Raw genomic sequence first — 19,348 nt, forward strand, 5'->3', positions numbered from 1 at the left:
TAGTTGCGCAGGAAACTCTTTAGTTGCACAGAAAACTTGGTAGTTGCACAGAAATCTCAGTAGTTGCACAGAAACTCGTTAGTTGCGCAGGAAACTCTTTAGTTGCACAGAAAACTTGGTAGTTGCATAGAAAACTCTGTAGTTGCACATAAATCTCAGTAGTTGCACAGAAAACTCTTTAGTTGCAGAGAAATCTCAGTAGTTGCACAGAAAACTCAGATGTTTTTCTGTTGCAGTCGAGAACTTTTCTTCACTAAATTATCCTGAATAAAAGTTAAATGACTAGATGACTAAATGAATAAATGCCTAGATGACTAGATGACTAGATGACTAAATGACTAGATGACTAGATGACTAGATGACTAAATTACTAGATGACTAGATGACTAAATGACTAAATGACTAGATGACTAGATGACTAGATGACTAAATTACTAGATGACTAAATGACTAGATGACTAGATGACTAAATGACTAAATGACTAGATGACTAGATGACTAAATGACTAGATGACTAAATGACTAAATGACTAGATGACTAGATGACTAAATGACTAAATGACTAGATGACTAGATGACTAAATGACTAGATGACTAAATGACTGGATGACTAAATGAATAAATGCCTAGATGACTAGATGACTAGATGACTAAATGACTAGATGACTAGATGACTAGATGACTAAATTACTAGATGACTAGATGACTAAATGACTAAATGACTAGATGACTAGATGACTAAATGACTAGATGACTAGATGACTAAATGACTAAATGACTAGATGACTAGATGACTAAATGACTAGATGACTAAATGACTAGATGACTAGATGACTAAATGACTAGATGACTAGATGACTAAATGACTAGATGACTAGATGACTAAATGACTAAATGACTAGATGACTAGATGACTAAATGACTAGATGACTAGATGACTAAATGACTAGATGACTAAATGACTAGATGACTAGATGACTAGATGACTAAATGACTAAATGACTAGATGACTAGATGACTAGATGAAACCCTGTGTTGTCTGCAGGACGAGTCGTCTGGAGACGAGCAGATCCAGATGACTAGATGATTAAATGACTAGATGACTAGATGACTAAATGACTAGATGACTAGATGAAACCCTGTTTTGTCTGCAGGACGAGTCGTCTGGAGACGAGCAGATCCAGATGACTAGATGATTAAATGACTAGATGACTAGATGACTAAATGACTAGATGACTAAATGACTAGATGACTAGATGACTAGGTGACTAGATGACTAGATGAAATACTGTGTTTTCTGCAGGACGAGTTGTCTGGAGATGAGCAGATCCAGATGACTAGATGACTAGATGACTAGATGACTAAATGACTAAATGACTAGATGACTAGATGACTAGATGACTAAATGACTAGATGACTAGATGACTAGATGACTAAATGACTAGATGACTAGATGAAATACTGTGTTTTCTGCAGGACGAGTTGTCTGGAGATGAGCAGATCCAGATGACTAGATGACCAGATGACTAGATGACTAAATGACTAAATGACTAAATGACTAGATGACTAGATGACTAGATGACTAAATGACTAGATGACTAGATGACTAGATGACTAAATGACTAGATGACTAGATGAAATACTGTGTTTTCTGCAGGACGAGTTGTCTGGAGATGAGCAGATCCAGATGACTAGATGACTGGATGACTAAATGACTAAATGACTAGATGACTAGATGACTAAATGACTAGATGATTAAATGACTAGATGATTAAATGACTAGATGACTAGATAACTAGATGACTAGATGACTAGATGACTAAATGACTAGATGACTAGATGACTAAATGACTAGATGACTAGATGAAATACTGTGTTTTCTGCAGGACGAGTTGTCTGGAGATGAGCAGATCCAGATGACTAGATGACTAGATGACTAAATGACTAGATGACTAGATGACTAAATGACTAGATGACTAGATGATTAAATGACTAAATGACTAGATGACTAGATGACTAGATGAAACCCTGTGTTGTCTGCAGGACGAGTCGTCTGGAGACGAGCAGATCCAGATGCAGCTGGTGTCGGTGCCGATGTACGGCATCCTGACCAGGAGTCAGCAGGAGCACCAGGAGCTCCGGGAGTACTCCTCCTTCACCATGGAGGACATCAGCAAGCACCGCATCAGGTATATAATATAATATAATATAATATAATATAATATGATATAATATAATATAATATAATATATATAATATATAGAACTAGAAAATGTCCTCTGGGTAAATAGTGAAAGGGCCACTACTGCCGGTGTGTGTACACTATGATGAGATTCTTCAGAGATTTATAACAATGAATACTAGTAATGTTATGATACTATATAATATACAAGGAGCACACCTACAACAAGCATTCCTTTACAAGTATTTATTTATACAGCAACCTATGACCTTTAACCTCAAAATGTGTGTGAAACGTGTATCTGGAGGAGTGTGCGCGCTTACGCGTGTGTGTGTGTGTGCGTCTGTAACTGTAATCAGAGAAAAGGATCAAAGGCTTTGGGGTCGACCAATCAGAGCAGAGCAATCAACAGAATTAACTGCCGCTGTAGAATGTTCCGGCACAGTGACAGCAGCCAGAGGTGGACAGACTGGAATTTCTGGCCTCGAACAGAAAGCATTTTTGGCAAAACCATAATACCTATCATTGATCCGACTTCACTTCGAGCGTCCTGAGTTCTTCCTGAACATCTACATATGTTTTTTTTTTAAGAAAAATGAAAAAATAGCTTTGTTAGAGCGATCTAAAAAACTGTTACATCTCCCTTTTTCAGAAATCTCCCTGTGTTTTTAATATGGGAGCCAATGAGGCTGTTGGTGGTTTTGGTGGATCATCTGTGCGTCCTACAGATGTTCTGGTCCCTACAGCTGTTTTTGCAGGGACCAGAGCTCAGTGGCCCTAAATATAATATCTGAGCTTTAGGACGCTGTAGGAGGAGTCAGTGCATCAACACTGTAAAAAGGTCTAAAACCAGATCAAACAGTAAATCTAAAGGTCTAAAACCAGATCAAACAGTAAATCTAAAGGTCTAAAACCAGATCAAACAGTAAATCTAAAGGTCTAAAACCAGATCAAACAGTAAATCTAAAGGTCTAAAACCAGATCAAACAGTAAATCTAAAGGTCTAAAACCAGATCAAACAGTAAATCTAAAGGTCTAAAACCAGATCAAACAGTAAATCTAAAGGTCTAAAACCAGATCAAACAGTAAATCTAAAGGTCTAAAACCAGATCAAACAGTAAATCTAAAGGTCTAAAAACCAGATCAAACAGTAAATCTAATGGTCTAAAACCAGATCAAACGGTAAATCTAAAGGTCTAAAACCAGATCAAACAGTAAATCTAAAGGTCTAAAACCAGATCAAACAGTAAATCTAAAGGTCTAAAACCAGATCAAACAGTAAATCTAAAGGTCTAAAACCAGATCAAACAGTAAATCTAAAGGTCTAAAAACCAGATCAAACAGTAAATCTAAAGGTCTAAAAGCAGATCAAACAGTAAATCTGCTGCATGGACAGATAATTTACCTTGACAAGATTTATTAAATTAAGATTATTACATCTAGAAATAAGCATGTTGAACACTTAAAATAAGAAATTAACTCTTAAAACAAGATAAATTATGTAACACTTCTAAATCTAAAGTTGTTTTATTTTGGTAAGAAACTAATAATATGCAGTGTATAAAGTCAGGAAGGTTTTTATCATTTATTTCCTCCAGGTTTGTTTATCAGATAAGCAGAGAAATGATTCCAGTGTGATCTGGAATCATTTCACATCTCTTCAAAGTCTCTAAAACTAAAAGAAAAGCACCAAAGAGAACCTCTGTGGTTTCAGGATGGTTTTTAGTTTCCCTTGATGGTTTAAATGCCACTTCAGAGGCTCATAAAAACAGAATATCAGCATAAAACCTGCAGCTATTAAACCAAAAATGACTTTGAGAAACCCTCGGTGGTTTCCTGCAGCAGTAAAGCTTCCTGAGGATCAGCACCGTTTTACTTCTCCAATTAAGAAAAAAAAGAAATGCTCAAAGAGTTGTGCTAACAGCTCCCTGCTGATGGCAACTTTACTAACTCTGGATGTAAAACCTGTAAAACATCATCAATACCTGGAGGAGGAACAATCCTCCAACAAAGAGTTAAAAACATGAGAAGCTCTTAGATTGAAGTGGAGAGAGGAATGTGAATAAACAGGCTGTTGATTCCACTCAGTTCACTGCAAAAAGAAGGAAAAAATACAAAAATTAGGTTTATTTTGCTTAAAAACATCAAAATTATCTGCCAATGGAACAATAAAATGTGTCTTGTCAAGACTTTCCAAAACCAGTAAAAATATCTAATTTCAGTTAGTCAGGTTGCTGCATCAGTTGCTCAGGTTGCTGCTTCAGTTGCTCAGGTTGCTGCTTCAGTTTGTCAGGTTGCTGCTTCAGTTGCTCAGGTTGCTGCTTCAGTTCCTCAGGTTGCTGCTTCAGTTGCTCAGGTTGCTGCTTCAGTTTGTCAGGTTGCTGCTTCAGTTGCTCAGGTTGCTGCTTCAGTTCCTCAGGTTGCTGCTTCAGTTGCTCAGGTTGCTGCTTCAGTTGCTCAGGTTGCTGCTTCAGCTGCTCAGGTTGCTGCTTCAGTTGCACAGGTTGTTGCTTCAGTTCGTCACGTTGCTGCTTCAGTTGCTCAGGTTGCTGCTTCAGTCTGTCAGGTTGCTGCTTCAGTCCTTCACGTTGCTGCTTCAGTTGCTCAGGTTGCTGCTTCAGTTGCTCAGGTTGCTGCTTCAGTTTGTCAGGTTGCTGCTTCAGTTCCTCAGATTGCTGCTTCAGTTCCTCAGATTGCTGCTTCAGTTGCTCAGGTTGCTGCTTCAGTTCCTCAGATTGCTGCTTCAGTTGCTCAGGTTGCTGCTTCAGTTTGTCAGGTTGCTGCTAGTCCTCAGGGGGAAATCTGCTCATCAACTCTATCTTCCTTTGGTCTCCGCGGCAACGGCTCCAGCAAACAAGAGCCGGGAATTGTTTTATGAGAATGAGATGGGATTAGAGGAGAGAATAGCAGGATGGATTCAGTTTTTATTAGAGCTCTGCAGAGATCAGCAGCTGATCGTTGTGGGAGAGCTGAAGAAAAGATCCCGACTATCAGATTCAATCAATATTTCTATTATCAGAGCAGAATTAGACACGGAAACAGATATTTATTGATTCATCAAGAGATCAAACTAGTTACACATCAAATGTTTTACAGAAAACTTAGTAGTTGCACAGAAAACTCTGTAGTTGCACAGAAAACTCTAGTTGCACAGAAAACTCTGTAGTTGCACAGAAAACTCTAGTTGCACAGAAAACTCTGTAGTTGTACAGAAAATTCTGTAGTTGCACAGAAAACTTTGTAGTTGCACAGAAAACTCTGTAGTTGCACAGAAAACTCTAGTTGCACAGAAAACTCTGTAGTTGTACAGAAAACTCTTGTTGCACAGAAAACTCTGTAGTTGCACAGAAAACTCTAGTTGCACAGAAAACTCAGTAGTTGCACAGAAAACTCTAGTTGTACAGAAATCTCAGTAGTTGCACAGAAAACTCTAGTTGCACAGAAAACTCTAGTTGTACAGAAATCTCAGTAGTTGCACAGAAAACTCTAATTGCACAGAAAACGCTGTAGTTGCACAGAAAACTCTGTAGTTGCACAGAAAACTCAGTAGTTGCTCAGAAAACTCTAGTTGTACAGAAATCTCAGTAGTTGCACAGAAAACTCTAGTTGTACCGAAATCTCAGTAGTTGCACAGAAAACTCAGTAGTTGCACAGAAAACTTTGTAGTTGCAGAGAAAACTCTAGTTGCACAGAAAACTCTGTAGTTGTACAGAAAACTCTGTAGTTGCACAGAAAACTCTAGTTGCACAGAAAACTCTGTAGTTGCACGGAAAACTCTGTAATTGCACAGAAAACTCTAGTTGCACAGAAAACTCTGTAGTTGCACGGAAAAGTCTGTAATTGCACAGAAAACTCTAGTTGCACAGAAAACTTGTTTGTTGCACTCAGTAGTTGCACAGAAAACTGTGAGAAAAGTTAAAAAAGAAAAGGTTCCCGACTCGTTTTATCAGGATGAGACACGTAAACAGATATTAATGGATCCATTAACAGATGAAACTAATCAGATATTAAATGTTTAAATATTGTTTAAATATTGTTTATATATTGTTTATATGTTGCTTCTAAGTGATGTTTGTTGTTCAGGTACGTGACGTCGTTGGAGACGGGCAACCAGCCGGTAACAGACGTTTTCCACTTTGTTGTTTACGACGGAGACAACAATCGCCTCGACAACCAGATGGTCACCATCACCATCAGCTCCACGCCACGGCAACCGCCCAACGCCACGGTCCACGGCGCCGTCACGGTACACACACACACACACACACACACACACACATCATCTTAATTAATAAGAAGTCGTCTCAATGTACAAATAATTATTGACTTTATGATGATGAATTTTCAGTTCCAATCATCCATCTATCACCAATAACTGTCCTGATGGAAGTTAACTTCAACTAAATAAACTTTTCAACTTCTCAAATGTAAAGATTTGCCACTTTTCCTTTAGATAATTGTAATGAATTAGTAATGATGTTGAGGTTTAGACTGTTGGTCACTTTGGGCCCATTTTTCACTCTTTTCACTCTATTTTTCAGCATTTAGTGCTTTTAAATTCATGAAAACAAACTCTAGAGTATTTTCAGTATTTTTCTTAACTGAGAATACTGAAATGTTCCTCCGTTTGTTAGTGAATATCACTTTGCTTACAGGTTCTTTTTTAATAGATTTCTCTTAAAGTGAAGTCAGGAAATGGTCGTCGTAGTTTGAGATGAACTCTGTGTTTGATATGTTAATCCTCTCTTTCCTACTTGCTCATTAAATATTCATCAGCTCATTAAATATTCATCAGTAACATATATATGTCCTGCATCGCAGCGTCGTCTTCCCTCGGCAGGTAAAATGTGAAATCTGTCTCGAGGGGAAACACTAAGAGCAGAGCTGCAGGTGTGAGAGTCTCCTCCTGCTGCAGGAGGAGGAGGAGGAGATAATGTCACAGCTAATGAGGTTTCACCTCCTCAGGGAGCAGCTCCTCTATTAGCTCTGCAGAAACACACAGGGAGTCCCAGAGGAGTCTGATTCAAACCTCCTTTAGTTTAGCTGCTGTTTCAGCTGCAGACGGAGAAAAGAGGAGAAAAAGTTCCTTCTTTAGGCAAGAAAACACAGCAGGAGGTGGAATCCTCCAGCAGGAGCAGGAGATGTGAATACAGAGGCTGTTTTAAAGAGAAAAATCTGTAGTTGCACAGAAAAATCTGTAGTTGCACAGAAAATCTGTAGTTAAACAGAAAAATCTGTAGTTGCACAGAAAAATCTGTAGCTATACAGAAAAATCTGTAGTTGCACAGAAAAATCTGTAGTTATACAGAAAAATCTGTAGTTGCACAGAAAAATCTGTAGTTATACAGAAAAATCTGTGGTTATACAGAAAAATCTGTAGTTGCACAGAAAAATCTGTAGTTATACAGAAAAATCTGTAGTTGCACAGAAAAATCTGTAGTTGCACAAAAAATCTGTAGTTATACAGAAAAATCTGTAGTTGCACAGAAAAATCTGTAGCTATACAGAAAAATCTGTAGTTGCACAGAAAAATATGTAGTTGCACAGAAAAATATGTAGTTGCACAGAAAAATCTGTAGTTATACAGAAAAATCTGTAGTTGCACAGAAAAATCTGTAGTTATACAGAAAAATCTGTAGTTGCACAGAAAAATCTGTAGTTATACAGAAAAATCTGTAGTTGCACAGAAAAATCTGTAGTTATACAGAAAAATCTGTAGTTATACAGAAAAATCTGTAGTTGCACAGAAAAATCTGTAGTTATACAGAAAAATCTGTAGTTGCACAGAAAAATCTGTAGTTGCACAAAAAATCTGTAGTTATACAGAAAAATCTGTAGTTGCACAGAAAAATCTGTAGCTATACAGAAAAATCTGTAGTTGCACAGAAAAATATGTAGTTGCACAGAAAAATCTGTAGTTATACAGAAAAATCTGTAGTTGCACAGAAAAATCTGTAGTTGCACAGAAAAATCTGTAGTTATACAGAAAAATCTGTAGTTGCACAGAAAAATCTGTAGTTATACAGAAAAATCTGTAGTTGCACAGAAAAATCTGTAGTTGCACAGAAAAATCTGTAGTTATACAGAAAAATCTGTAGTTGCACAGAAAAATCTGTAGTTGCACAGAAAAATCTGTAGTTATACAGAAAAATCTGTAGTTGCACAGAAAAATCTGTAGTTATACAGAAAAATCTGTAGTTATACAGAAAAATCTGTAGTTGCACAGAAAAATCTGTAGTTATACAGAAAAATCTGTAGTTGCACAGAAAAATCTGTAGTTGCACAGAAAAATCTGTAGTTGCACAGAAAACGTATTTAGTGCTTTTAAATGAATGAAGTATCTGTAATATGTACCTGGTTACACAGAAGTTGCAAGTATTTTCACAGAGTATTTTCAGTATTTTTACTGAACTAAAAATACTGAAATGTTCCACCATTTGTTAGTGAATATCACTTTGCTTGCGTGTTCTTTTTTTGATAGATTGTAATCATTTTGAGGTTTAGACTGTTAGTTGGACAAAACAGATATTATGTGTCACTTTGAGCTCTGCGTCAATTTTCACGACTTTTTTTACTTTATTTTTCAGCGTTTAGTGCTTTTAAATACATGACGTACTGTTATTCCTGGTTATACTGAAAGTGCAAACAAACATGTTCATGCAGGACCGGAGTATTTCAGAGTGGTTTCAGTGTTTTAATAAACAGAATATCCTGAATAGTTCCCTCGTCTCCTGTCTGCAACATTATCAACATGATAAAACATGATCTGTAGAGCTGGAAGCATCAGGACCAGCTGACTCTTTTATTTATTCATTTATTTATTTATTATTGTTATTGTTTTGGTGTTCAGGTGCAGGAAGGCGGCCGGGTCGCGCTGTCCACCGACCACATCACGGTGTCAGACCTGGACACGCCCAGGAAGGACCTCCTCCTCTGGATGGTCACGCCTCCCAAATACGGATACATCGAGAACACCAACACAGGTGAGAGGAGGAGACGGGAGGAGGAGGAGAAGGGATGAGGAGGAGGGAGGAGGGGAAGGGAGGAGAGGAGGAGAAAGGAGGAGGAGAGAGGAGGAGAAGGGAGGAGTAGAAAGGGAGGAGGAGAAAGGAGGAGGAGAAGGGAGGAGTAGAAAGGGAGGAGGAGAAAGGAGAAGGGAGGAGGCAGGAGGAGAAGGGAGGAGGAGGAGGAGAGAGGAGGAGGAGAAGGGAGGAGGAGAGAGGAGAAGGGAGGAGGAGAAGGGAGGAGGAGAAAGGAGAAGGGAGGAGGCAGGAGGAGAAGGGAGGAGGAGGAGGAGAGAGGAGGAGGAGAAGGGAGGAGTAGAAAGGGAGGAGGAGAAGGGAGGAGGAGAAAGGAGGAGGAGAAGGGAGGAGGAGAGAGGATGAGAAAGGAGGAGGAGAAGGGAGGAGGAGAGAGGATGAGAAAGGAGGAGGAGAAGGGAGGAGTAGAAAGGGAGGAGGAGAAGGGAGGAGTAGAAAGGGAGGAGGAGAAAGGAGGAGGAGAAGGGATGAGGAGAAAGGAGAAGGGAGGAGGAGGAGGTTTCTTCCTCCTTCATGAGGCTCATGAACAGAGAAAACAGCCTGAACATTTGGTCAATTTGTTTCTATTTCGAACAATTTGAGTCATTTTTACATTTATTTTTTCTCATTTTGTGTCTTTTAGTCTTTTTTTTAGTCTTTTTAATTTTTTTATTTTTTACATCTATTTTTTTTTTCTCATTTTGTGTCTTTTTTAGTCATGTTTACATGTATTGTGGTCAGTTTGTTTCTATTTCCTGAGCTGTGTGTCAGACCTGCAGCACCACGAATCATTTCCACGTTTCTCTTTCCGTCACACTTTGCGCTCTCGGTGCCGCCGCCATCTGGCAAGGCTTGATTGTGATGTGGATTAGCAGCCGGCTGCAGACGGAGACGTTGTAGAAGTCAGTTTGTTCTACAGACGAGCTTCATAGCTCCTCCTGTTTCTCCTCAGAGGGGAGTAGAAACATGGAGGAGGTGATCTGAGAGGAGGTGATCTGAGAGGAGGTGATCCCGCTGGAGGATCATTGTCAGAAATAACAGGAAACACGTCGATGTGGACAAACTAAACCACCTTGTGAGGGGTTAAAGTTCAGCAGATGCTAAAGGGGGTTTTCAGTAACCTGTTTCCAGTTGCATCATGGGAAATGTAGGATCCAAAGTGGCTCTAAGGCTCGATCTTCACTTTAGAATAAAATGTCAGTATTTCTTCAGCGCCGCTCGTTCCATTTTGACCTTTTTTTGTCTCTTCTAAGTCCCTTCACTTCATGGAAGAGTCATGCTATACTAATAATAGGAAATAATAGTTATTAGGTATAATAGGTGATACTACCTGCTGCAGTGCTCCTTAAATAAAATTAACAACAAAAATGATCAAAAACAATAAACTTTTACACAAATGAAAAATATTAATTGCTAGCTTTTGTCCCAAACTTTCAACAGCTTCTCTGCTTTATGCCGAATGTTTCACATGTTTACTCTTATTCCTATTCTATTAGTTGTACCTTTTGTGATTAATAATGGACGATGAAGACATGAGATTACAAGTTGCATCATGGGAAATGTAGGATCCAACGTGAGCTTGACAAGAGGATACAATGTCAGTATTTCTTCAGCGCTGCTCGTTCCATTTTGACCCTTTTTTTGTCTCTTATAAGTCTCTTAACTTCATGGAAGAGCAATACTTTTCATATGTCCCACACTCTGGAACGCTCTTGAACGCACCATAGCCGACTGAATGCACCAGACCTGTGTGTGAAGTGCCGTGCTGTGAACGCCAGTTTTCTCTCCATGCAGAGACGGATAGATTGTAATTTTCTTTGCTGTTTTTCGTTTTTAATAACAGAATGAAGGCGTAGTGATACTAATGAGGCTCTGCCACATCAAACAAACAGAGTTCTGAGCAGATGAGGTGGAGGATCGAAGCGTGGATCAGATCTTTGAGTGGTTCTGGTCTCTGAGTGGTTCTGGTCTCTGAGTGGTTCTGGTCTCTGAGTGGTTCTGGTCTCTGAGTTGTTCTGGTCTCTGAGTTGTTCTGGTCTCTGAGTGGTTCTGGTCTCTGGGTTGTTCTGGTCTCTGAGTTGTTCTGGTCTCTGAGTGGTTCTGGTCTCTGAGTGGTTCTGGTCTCTGAGTTGTTCTGGTCTCTGAGTGGTTCTGGTCTCTGGGTTGTTCTGGTCTCTGAGTGGTTCTGGTCTCTGAGTGGTTCTGGTCTCTGAGTTGTTCTGGTCTCTGAGTGGTTCTGGTCTCTGGGTTGTTCTGGTCTCTCTCTGGTTCTCAGACGTCTGCTGGGTTTATATGCGGAGCAGCTCAGAGCAGAACGTCCAGAGACAGAAACACTTTAAGACATTCTGTGATGTTAAACATTGTGATTCTGATATCTGCTGCAGAGAGATTTAGACATATTTACATTTCACAACAATAGTTACTGTGGTTAGCTCTAATTTATCCATCAGTCCATTAAACATGTTAACGGCTTTCAGTCTAATTTTCTCTGAGACTCTCTGAGACTCTCCTCCTCCTGCTCCTCCTCCTCCTCCTCCTCCTCCTCCTCCTCCTCCTCCTCCTCCTCCTCTGATGCCAGGGAGCTTCAGGATTGACGGGGAAACTGTAAAAGTGTCTCGGTGAATCCATCCTGCATCTAAACTGCCAGATATTCAGAGTGAAGAGAAATAAAAACGTCCGTTTGGGGAAACGAGACGTTCTGCTGTCGTTCTGCTGTTGGGAGTGATGGTCTGGTAACTGGTCTGGTAACTAGTCTGGTTACTGGTCTGATGGTCTGGTAACTGGTCTGGTAACTAGTCTGGTAACTGGTCTGGTTACTGGTCTGGTAACTGGTCTGGTTACTGGTCTGATGGTCTGGTAACTGGTCTGGTAACTGGTCTGGTTACTGGTCTGGTAACTGGTCTGGTAACTGGTCTGGTAACTGGTCTGATGGTCTGGTAACTGGTCTAGTAACTGGTCTGATGGTCTGGTAACTGGTCTGATGGTCTGGTAACTGGTCTGATGGTCTGGTAAGTGGTCTGATCGTCTGGCAACTGGTCTGGTAACTAGTCTGATGGTCTGGAAACTGGTCTGGTAACTGGTCTGATGGTCTGGTAACTGGTTTGGTAACTGGTCTGGTAACTGGTCTGATGGTCTGGTAACTGGTCTGGTAACTGGTCTGGTAACTGGTCTGGTGGTCTGGTAACTGGTCTGGTTACTGGTCTGATGGTCTGGTAACTGGTCTGGTAACTGGTCTGGTTACTGGTCTGATGGCCTGGTAACTGGTCTGGTAACTGGTCTGGTTACTGGTCTGATGGTCTGGTAACTGGTCTGGTAACTGGTCTGATGGTCTGGTAACTGGTCTGGTAACTGGTCTGGTAACTGGTCTGGTAACTGGTCTGATGGTCTGGTAACTGGTTTGGTAACTGGTCTGGTAACTGGTCTGGTAACTGGTCTGGTAACTGGTCTGATGGTCTGGCAACTGGTCTGGTAACTGGTCTGGTAACTGGTCTGGTAACTGGTCTGATGGTCTGGTAACTGGTCTGGTAACTGGTCTGATGGTCTGGTAACTGGTCTGATGGTCTGGTAACTGGTCTGGTAACTGGTCTGATGGTCTGGTAACTGGTTTGGTAACTGGTCTGGTAACTGGTCTGATGGTCTGGTAACTGGTCTGGTAACTGGTCTGATGGTCTGGTAACTGGTTTGGTAACTGATCTGGTAACTGGTCTGATGGTCTGGTAACTGGTCTGGTAACTGGTCTGATGGTCTGGTAACTGGTCTGATGGTCTGGTAACTGGTCTGGTAACTGGTCTGATGGTCTGGTTACTGGTCTAGTAACTGGTCTGGTAACTGGTCTGGTAACTGGTCTGATGGTCTGGTAACTGGTCTGATGGTCTAGTAACTGGTCTGGTAACTGGTCTGATGGTCTGGTAACTGGTCTGATGGTCTGGTAACTGGTCTGATGGTCTGGCAACTGGTCTGGTAACTGGTCTGGTAACTGGTCTGATGGTCTGGAAACTGGTCTGGTAACTGGTCTGGTAACTGGTCTGATGGTCTGGTAACTGGTTTGGTAACTGGTCTGGTAACTGGTCTGATGGTCTGGTAACTGGTCTGGTAACTGGTCTGATGGTCTGGTAACTGGTCTGATGGTCTGGCAACTGGTCTGGTAACTGGTCTGGTAACTGGTCTGATGGTCTGGTAACTGGTCTGATGGTCTGGTAACTGGTCTGATGGTCTGGTAACTGGTCTGGTAACTGGTCTGATGGTCTGGTAACTGGTTTGGTAACTGGTCTGATGGTCTGGTAACTGGTCACCTGAGAACAACTTGAGCTCCGAGTGACTGGACGCTGATTGACTTTAGATGTGAAGCAGCAGGTGAATGGAGAGTTTGACAGAGTGACAGAGTAATAGTAGTAGAGTGAAGACTGGAGGCTCTTTAGGGGAAACGTTCCCAGAAGTCTAGAGTTTGGCGCCCCCTGTGGACAGAAGTGGTAATGTTTGTAATGTTTCCATCAGCATGAGGATCTTCATCTCTGCCTGCATTTCTCTGGAAAGACCACTTTAACTTTTAAAACTATTTCTGTGAACACAGCTGTTTGCTGGATGCATTGTGGTGCATGATGTTCTCGACACACTACAGGAAGAACAAAACAAACAAAATGATGCTGAGACACACAGTCATGGAAAATAATCACCAACATCATCATCAAGAGAACTATGGAAAATGTCTTGATATCAGCTCTGAAGACAGATGTTCCTTTAGTTGTACCAGGCATTAAAATGAACAAGAACCTGAAGAAAACAAGGTGGTTTCATCATTTTTGTTGCTCCAGTATTCTAACGTTCCACTCACTGAAAACTTTAAATGTGAACAAAGGTTCTGGTGGCCTGCTGGTGAATGTTCCTGTCTGGTTTCAGAGGGAGTTGGACCCAGAAGCGAGTCATGAGGGGAATTATGTAGAAACACAATCTGGTTATTCAGGTCATATAGAGACATCAGTGTTCATTATTAACCAGTTAAACTTCTCCTGTAGCTGCTGAAAGCATTGAAAATGATTCCTAGAATCCATGTTGGCCTGACTAATGTCTCCTATGTGTCCAACCCTAACCCTCCTGTCTGTCCTCCGTCCACCAGGAGGCTCTGTGGGCGGCTCGCGGGTCGTGACCCCTGACCTGCCGTTCTCCGTGGAGGACCTGACCTCCGACCACATCTTCTACGTTCAGAGCGGCGAAGCTCTGAGCGCCACGCAGGACGTCTTCAGCTTCTACATCAGCGACGGACACAGCCAGACGGAGGCGTTCAACGTGGAGATCCACATCCAGGTAGCTGCTTTTACTGCGTACTGTCTCTTTAAATCGTGGAGACAGTCTGCTTCTGGTGGTTTATATCATCTTGAAACCTTTTCATTTAGATTTCACGACTCCTCCAGCAGCTTCTCAGCCCCAATTACACAATGAGAAAGTCTGCTCCTGGTAGTTTGTACCATCTTTAACCCTTTAACCACCTCTGGTGACCCTAAAACGTCCACACGCACTAAAACTGCTATTAAATCTACAAACATCAATATTATTTTTAGATTTTTGTTCCATAAATCTTTTAAACAACTTCAGACTTGTTTAAAACTACCAAACATTAAATCATTTTCAGAATGTTAACCCTTTATATGCCAGTTTATATATTTGAATTTTTCCATAATTTCTTAAAAACAAACAAACACAAAAAATGAAATATTTTCCATATAATAAATATTATGGAGCTGAGGGTTTTGGTGGTGATTAGAGTCTTGGATATGTCAAAGATTAGCAACAACATTGATTTGATGTCAAACTTCCACACACACCAAAACTGCTATTAAATCACCAAACATCAATGTTTTATTCATATTTTTTTTAGTTAATTTAGATTTCACGAGCACCTCCTTCAGCCCCAGTTATCACAATGAGAAAGTCTGATTTTATATCATGTTTAAACCTTTTGATTTAGATTTAACGACTCGTCCCTCAGCCAATTATCACCATGTTTCTCCTCCTGTTACTGTAAATATTTGTGGAGTCTCATTATCACGTTGTCAGTTTAAATGTATCCAGATTTGCTTATTTACTGAACTGACTTCTACAAATAGATGCCAGCTGCTGTGTTTCATCAGGAAGAGTTTAATCTGTCAAAGTTTATTGGGGATAAACTGTCTTCAATGTGCTCTTGACTCCAGCTGAAAGAAATAAAAAGACTAAACAAACTCTGCATCAGGCATCAGTCACTTAAAGCTCCAATTTCAGCTCTGAGTTGGATTAATGAGGCCGTCAGCAGCTTTTAACACGTCAACTGTTTGCTAGAGTCCGGCTCTCAGTCTGTGTGGACATACATGCAGATATGTTATTATTTGTTTTGATCTTATGAGGAGTTTTCTTGTTCGTCTGTCAGCAGAGTAAAGAGGACAGACAGCCCGTGGTGGCGGTCAGCAGCTTTAACATGTCAGCTGTTTGCTAGAGTCCGGCTGTCAGTCTGTGTGGACATACATGCAGATATGTTATTATTTGCAGAGATGTGTGAGTATGTTTTGATCCTATGAGGAGTTTTCTTGGTGGTCTCAGCAGAGTAAAGAGGACAGAGAGCCCGTGGTGGCGGTCAGCAGCATCCACGTGGAGGAAAACTCTGGAGTCGTCATCACCAACTCTTCTCTCAGCGTCAACGACCAGGACACGCCGGAGAACGAGATCCTCTTCACCGTTATCAGGAAGCCGTCCTACGGTCAGTTACAGTATATATATATATATATATATATATATATATACTCACACTCTTATACTAGAGCATAGAGTATACAGATTTACCCACACTCACACACACACACACACACCAAAAACTAATAAACAGGCCGTCCTGCAGAGAGTTATGTTGAGGGAAATCCAGGATGTTGATAGTAAATTGTTGTGAATGTGATAGAAATGAACACACACACACACACACACACACACACACACACACACACATGCTTGTAAACACATCACTCTGAGCTCCGACAGCAGAACAGTTTAAAAGAAGACAAACAGAGTGTTGGTGGCTGCAGCGCTGCAGCCATTCCTCACACACACACACTCACACACACACACATACACACACACACACACACACACACACACACACACACACACACCTGCAGACACTCTGTTTTGCTGGCGTCCTCACTTCGTCCCCAGATTGAGTTTTCTCTCCTTCCTCGACTGAAAGAAATTGCTTCAGAAAAAAAAACATTTTTTACTGGACAAAATAAATATTTCTTGCTCGGCCATATATCCCCTCACCCAATTTTAGCAGAAAGCCAGGAACCGGCTGAAAAGAATCAATAAAGGAAGTGAAGAGCAATAATATATAAGTTTGTCACGGTAAAGTCAAAGCAGAAACAAATATGGATTTAGAAAAAAATATCAACAAAGTAACAAGCCAGTTAGATTCTGTTTGGTATAAAATGGAGGACAGATAATCTGGTTTATTTCAGTCATTTACTTGTGTTTACATTTATTTATTCATACTGATATTTACTATTTTAAGACAAAAAAACAAACACTTTTTTTCCCTAACTGGCATCATAATGCGGACCATAGAGGGTTAAATGTTTGTCTGTTAAACTCATCCAATCTGCATGTTTTTATCAGCTGGTGAAGAAGAGGAGGAACTCATAAAAACACCTCCAGTTTAAACATTATTATTACACTTTTTAACAACATTATGAAATGTTGTTTATACAGAGCATCCTGTTTTATTCCTCACAAAAAACCTCCCTGTGGTTCTTTCTGGGTGGTATTTCTAAACCCTTCCACCTCTCCTCTGATCTGTCCAGACACCTGCACAGGGACATGACACACACACACACACACACACACACACACACACACACACACACACACACACACACACACACACACACCTCCAGCTCCTGTCCTCCACAGTAAAAGCTCCATAAAGCAGCCGGTGAAACCGAGTGTAGCGCCGCCATAAAACCAGCAGCGTGTTGGCTGATGGGACGAAGACACACACACACACACACACACACACACACACACACACACACACACACACACAAACACACACACACACACACACACACAGAAATGTGCAGAGATTGATCAGACAGAGAGTCGCTCTAATAAAGACGTCAGGCTGCAGCAGCTCAGTTATCAGAGTTAGAAACAGATGAATCAGTGAAGCTCTGGAGGTCATTTTCAGTTAATTATTAATATTATATTATATGTGTGAAGGTAAATATTATGACGTACAGTCCACAGGATATTGGGGAACTATAACTCCATGAATTTTTGTGTTGGATTGCTCACATTTTGACACAAATTACTCTTATTTGTGTACTACAAATATCTACATTTGAACGTCTGCAGCTCTGTCACATCACACGAGTTATTAACTGATGAACAATAACAGGAGTTTCATGACGACCTCGGGTAATATAATAAATGAGTATATAATCAGTTAAAGGCTAAAACAGTAAGATGCAGAATTAAAAATGAGGTGAGATAACAATGTCTGTGTGTGTGTGTGTGTGTGTGTGTGTGTGTGTGTTTGTGTGTTTGTGTGTGTGTTATGCTGGAGGGTTTCAGCTCTAATCTCATGTAAACCTGCTTTGATTTAAGACGAGGTGTAATTTAGTGGAATCTAAAAACTCTCATTATTTCCTACGGGTTCCCCTCTAGTCTTTCATGAGGAACCTGAACGTTCCGTACACACTTTTTATCAGAATTTGTGAGTGTTTTTCTTGTAAATTTGCCACTTTAACCTCATAGAATATTTTAGTTTTTTTCTCAAAAATGTACAATGTACATTAATCTTTAATCTCAATTTTTTTCAGGATTTTTTGCTCTGAAATTTATGATTCAATAATCTCAGAGAATGTTTGATTTTTTTCCCTGAAATTCAACGTTATTTTTCTCAGAATATTTCCCCCCTCCCTGACTTCTTAATTCTCCTTATTTTTATTGAGAATGGCCCTAAAATGCTGCTAATCATAAACATCTCATTTTCTACTTTTTCTACCTTTTCTATCAGTGTTACAGTATATATGACTGTGTTTTATTGGTAGACTGTATAAAACAGGTCTTATTGTGTAATTCTGTTCTTATATTATTAATCAGACGCTCATGAATCCGTCTCTGATCCCTCAGGGAAGCTCCGCAGACGTCAGTTCTACTCCCAGCCTCTGGAGAACGGCCGAGTCCTGCTGCAGGGCTCCACCTTCACCTACCAGGACGTCCTGGACCAGCTGCTGGTCTACACGCCTGAGACCGCCAGCGGGGGCGCCGACGAGATGGGCTTCACCCTCACCGACGGCATCTACACCCACACGGGCCGCCTGGAGTTCACCATGGACGTCCGGAGGACCGAAGGGCCCCGAATGACGGTCAACAGAGGCCTGCAGCTTCCCGCAGGTACCACAGGAGGATAAAGGGCTTTCTGTGGATGTTTAGGGGGAGATAGCAGGTCAACAATAAGACTCATAGAAGAGGTTGACAACATCTGAAAGCTGTGAAGCTGAAGATTAATCTGAGATGAAGCTCTGCACTGTAAATTACTAGTTAGGCACCTATTCAAACGGTGCAAGTTTAGAGAAATAATGGATTTGAAGATCAGGATTGGATGAACGTGAAGGCAGATTCTGTGCTAAATTTACCCATTTTTTACGTGTCATTCAGCCTGTTTAGACCTCAGGATGCACAAATATTCACATACAGTAGGCGGAAATGGAACATTAGTACTACATGAGAAAAACTATGTGGTTTTTTGCCTTAAACATCATGTTATCAGCATAAATAGACTAACTTTGCAGCGTTTTTTCAACAACTTCCCGACATGCTATCCTAACATATTGGGCTCTATAGATCCCTTAGTTCTTCTAGTTTCATATGATATCATTTTATTTAGTATACTCCTAAAATTGCGGCCTATCATTCCCCCGGCCCGTCCACGGAACTTCTGAATATTATACTGCTTGTTTACTATTTACTTTTAATTTTATTGAAGCTCCTCTCTATGTCTTGCTGTCCACTTTTGCTGCTGTAATGCTGGAAAGTTCCCCGTTTTGGGAATATTAATAAAGAAAGTCTTATCTTATCGTATTCACTGCAGCAAGATTACAAACAGCTTGATTTCTATAAACATATA

The 19,348-nt window shown here is 40.6% G+C and overlaps 1 protein-coding gene across 1 annotated transcript in view; it reads left to right on the forward strand.

Moving 5' to 3' along the window:
• The window catches only part of fras1 (Fraser extracellular matrix complex subunit 1), a 233,783-nt gene that overhangs the window by 146,409 nt on the left and 68,026 nt on the right, over positions 1-19,348 (forward strand). Inside the window, exons 27-32 of the mRNA XM_059337817.1 lie at positions 2,044-2,189; positions 6,266-6,428; positions 9,033-9,165; positions 14,315-14,502; positions 15,772-15,928; positions 18,352-18,615. Coding sequence (XP_059193800.1) covers positions 2,044-2,189; positions 6,266-6,428; positions 9,033-9,165; positions 14,315-14,502; positions 15,772-15,928; positions 18,352-18,615 — 1,051 coding nt within the window. The remainder of the gene's footprint in view (positions 1-2,043; positions 2,190-6,265; positions 6,429-9,032; positions 9,166-14,314; positions 14,503-15,771; positions 15,929-18,351; positions 18,616-19,348) is intronic.

The sequence above is a fragment of the Centropristis striata genome, chromosome 7 (genome assembly GCF_030273125.1).
Source record: "Centropristis striata isolate RG_2023a ecotype Rhode Island chromosome 7, C.striata_1.0, whole genome shotgun sequence".
Lineage (NCBI taxonomy): Eukaryota > Metazoa > Chordata > Actinopteri > Perciformes > Serranidae > Centropristis > Centropristis striata.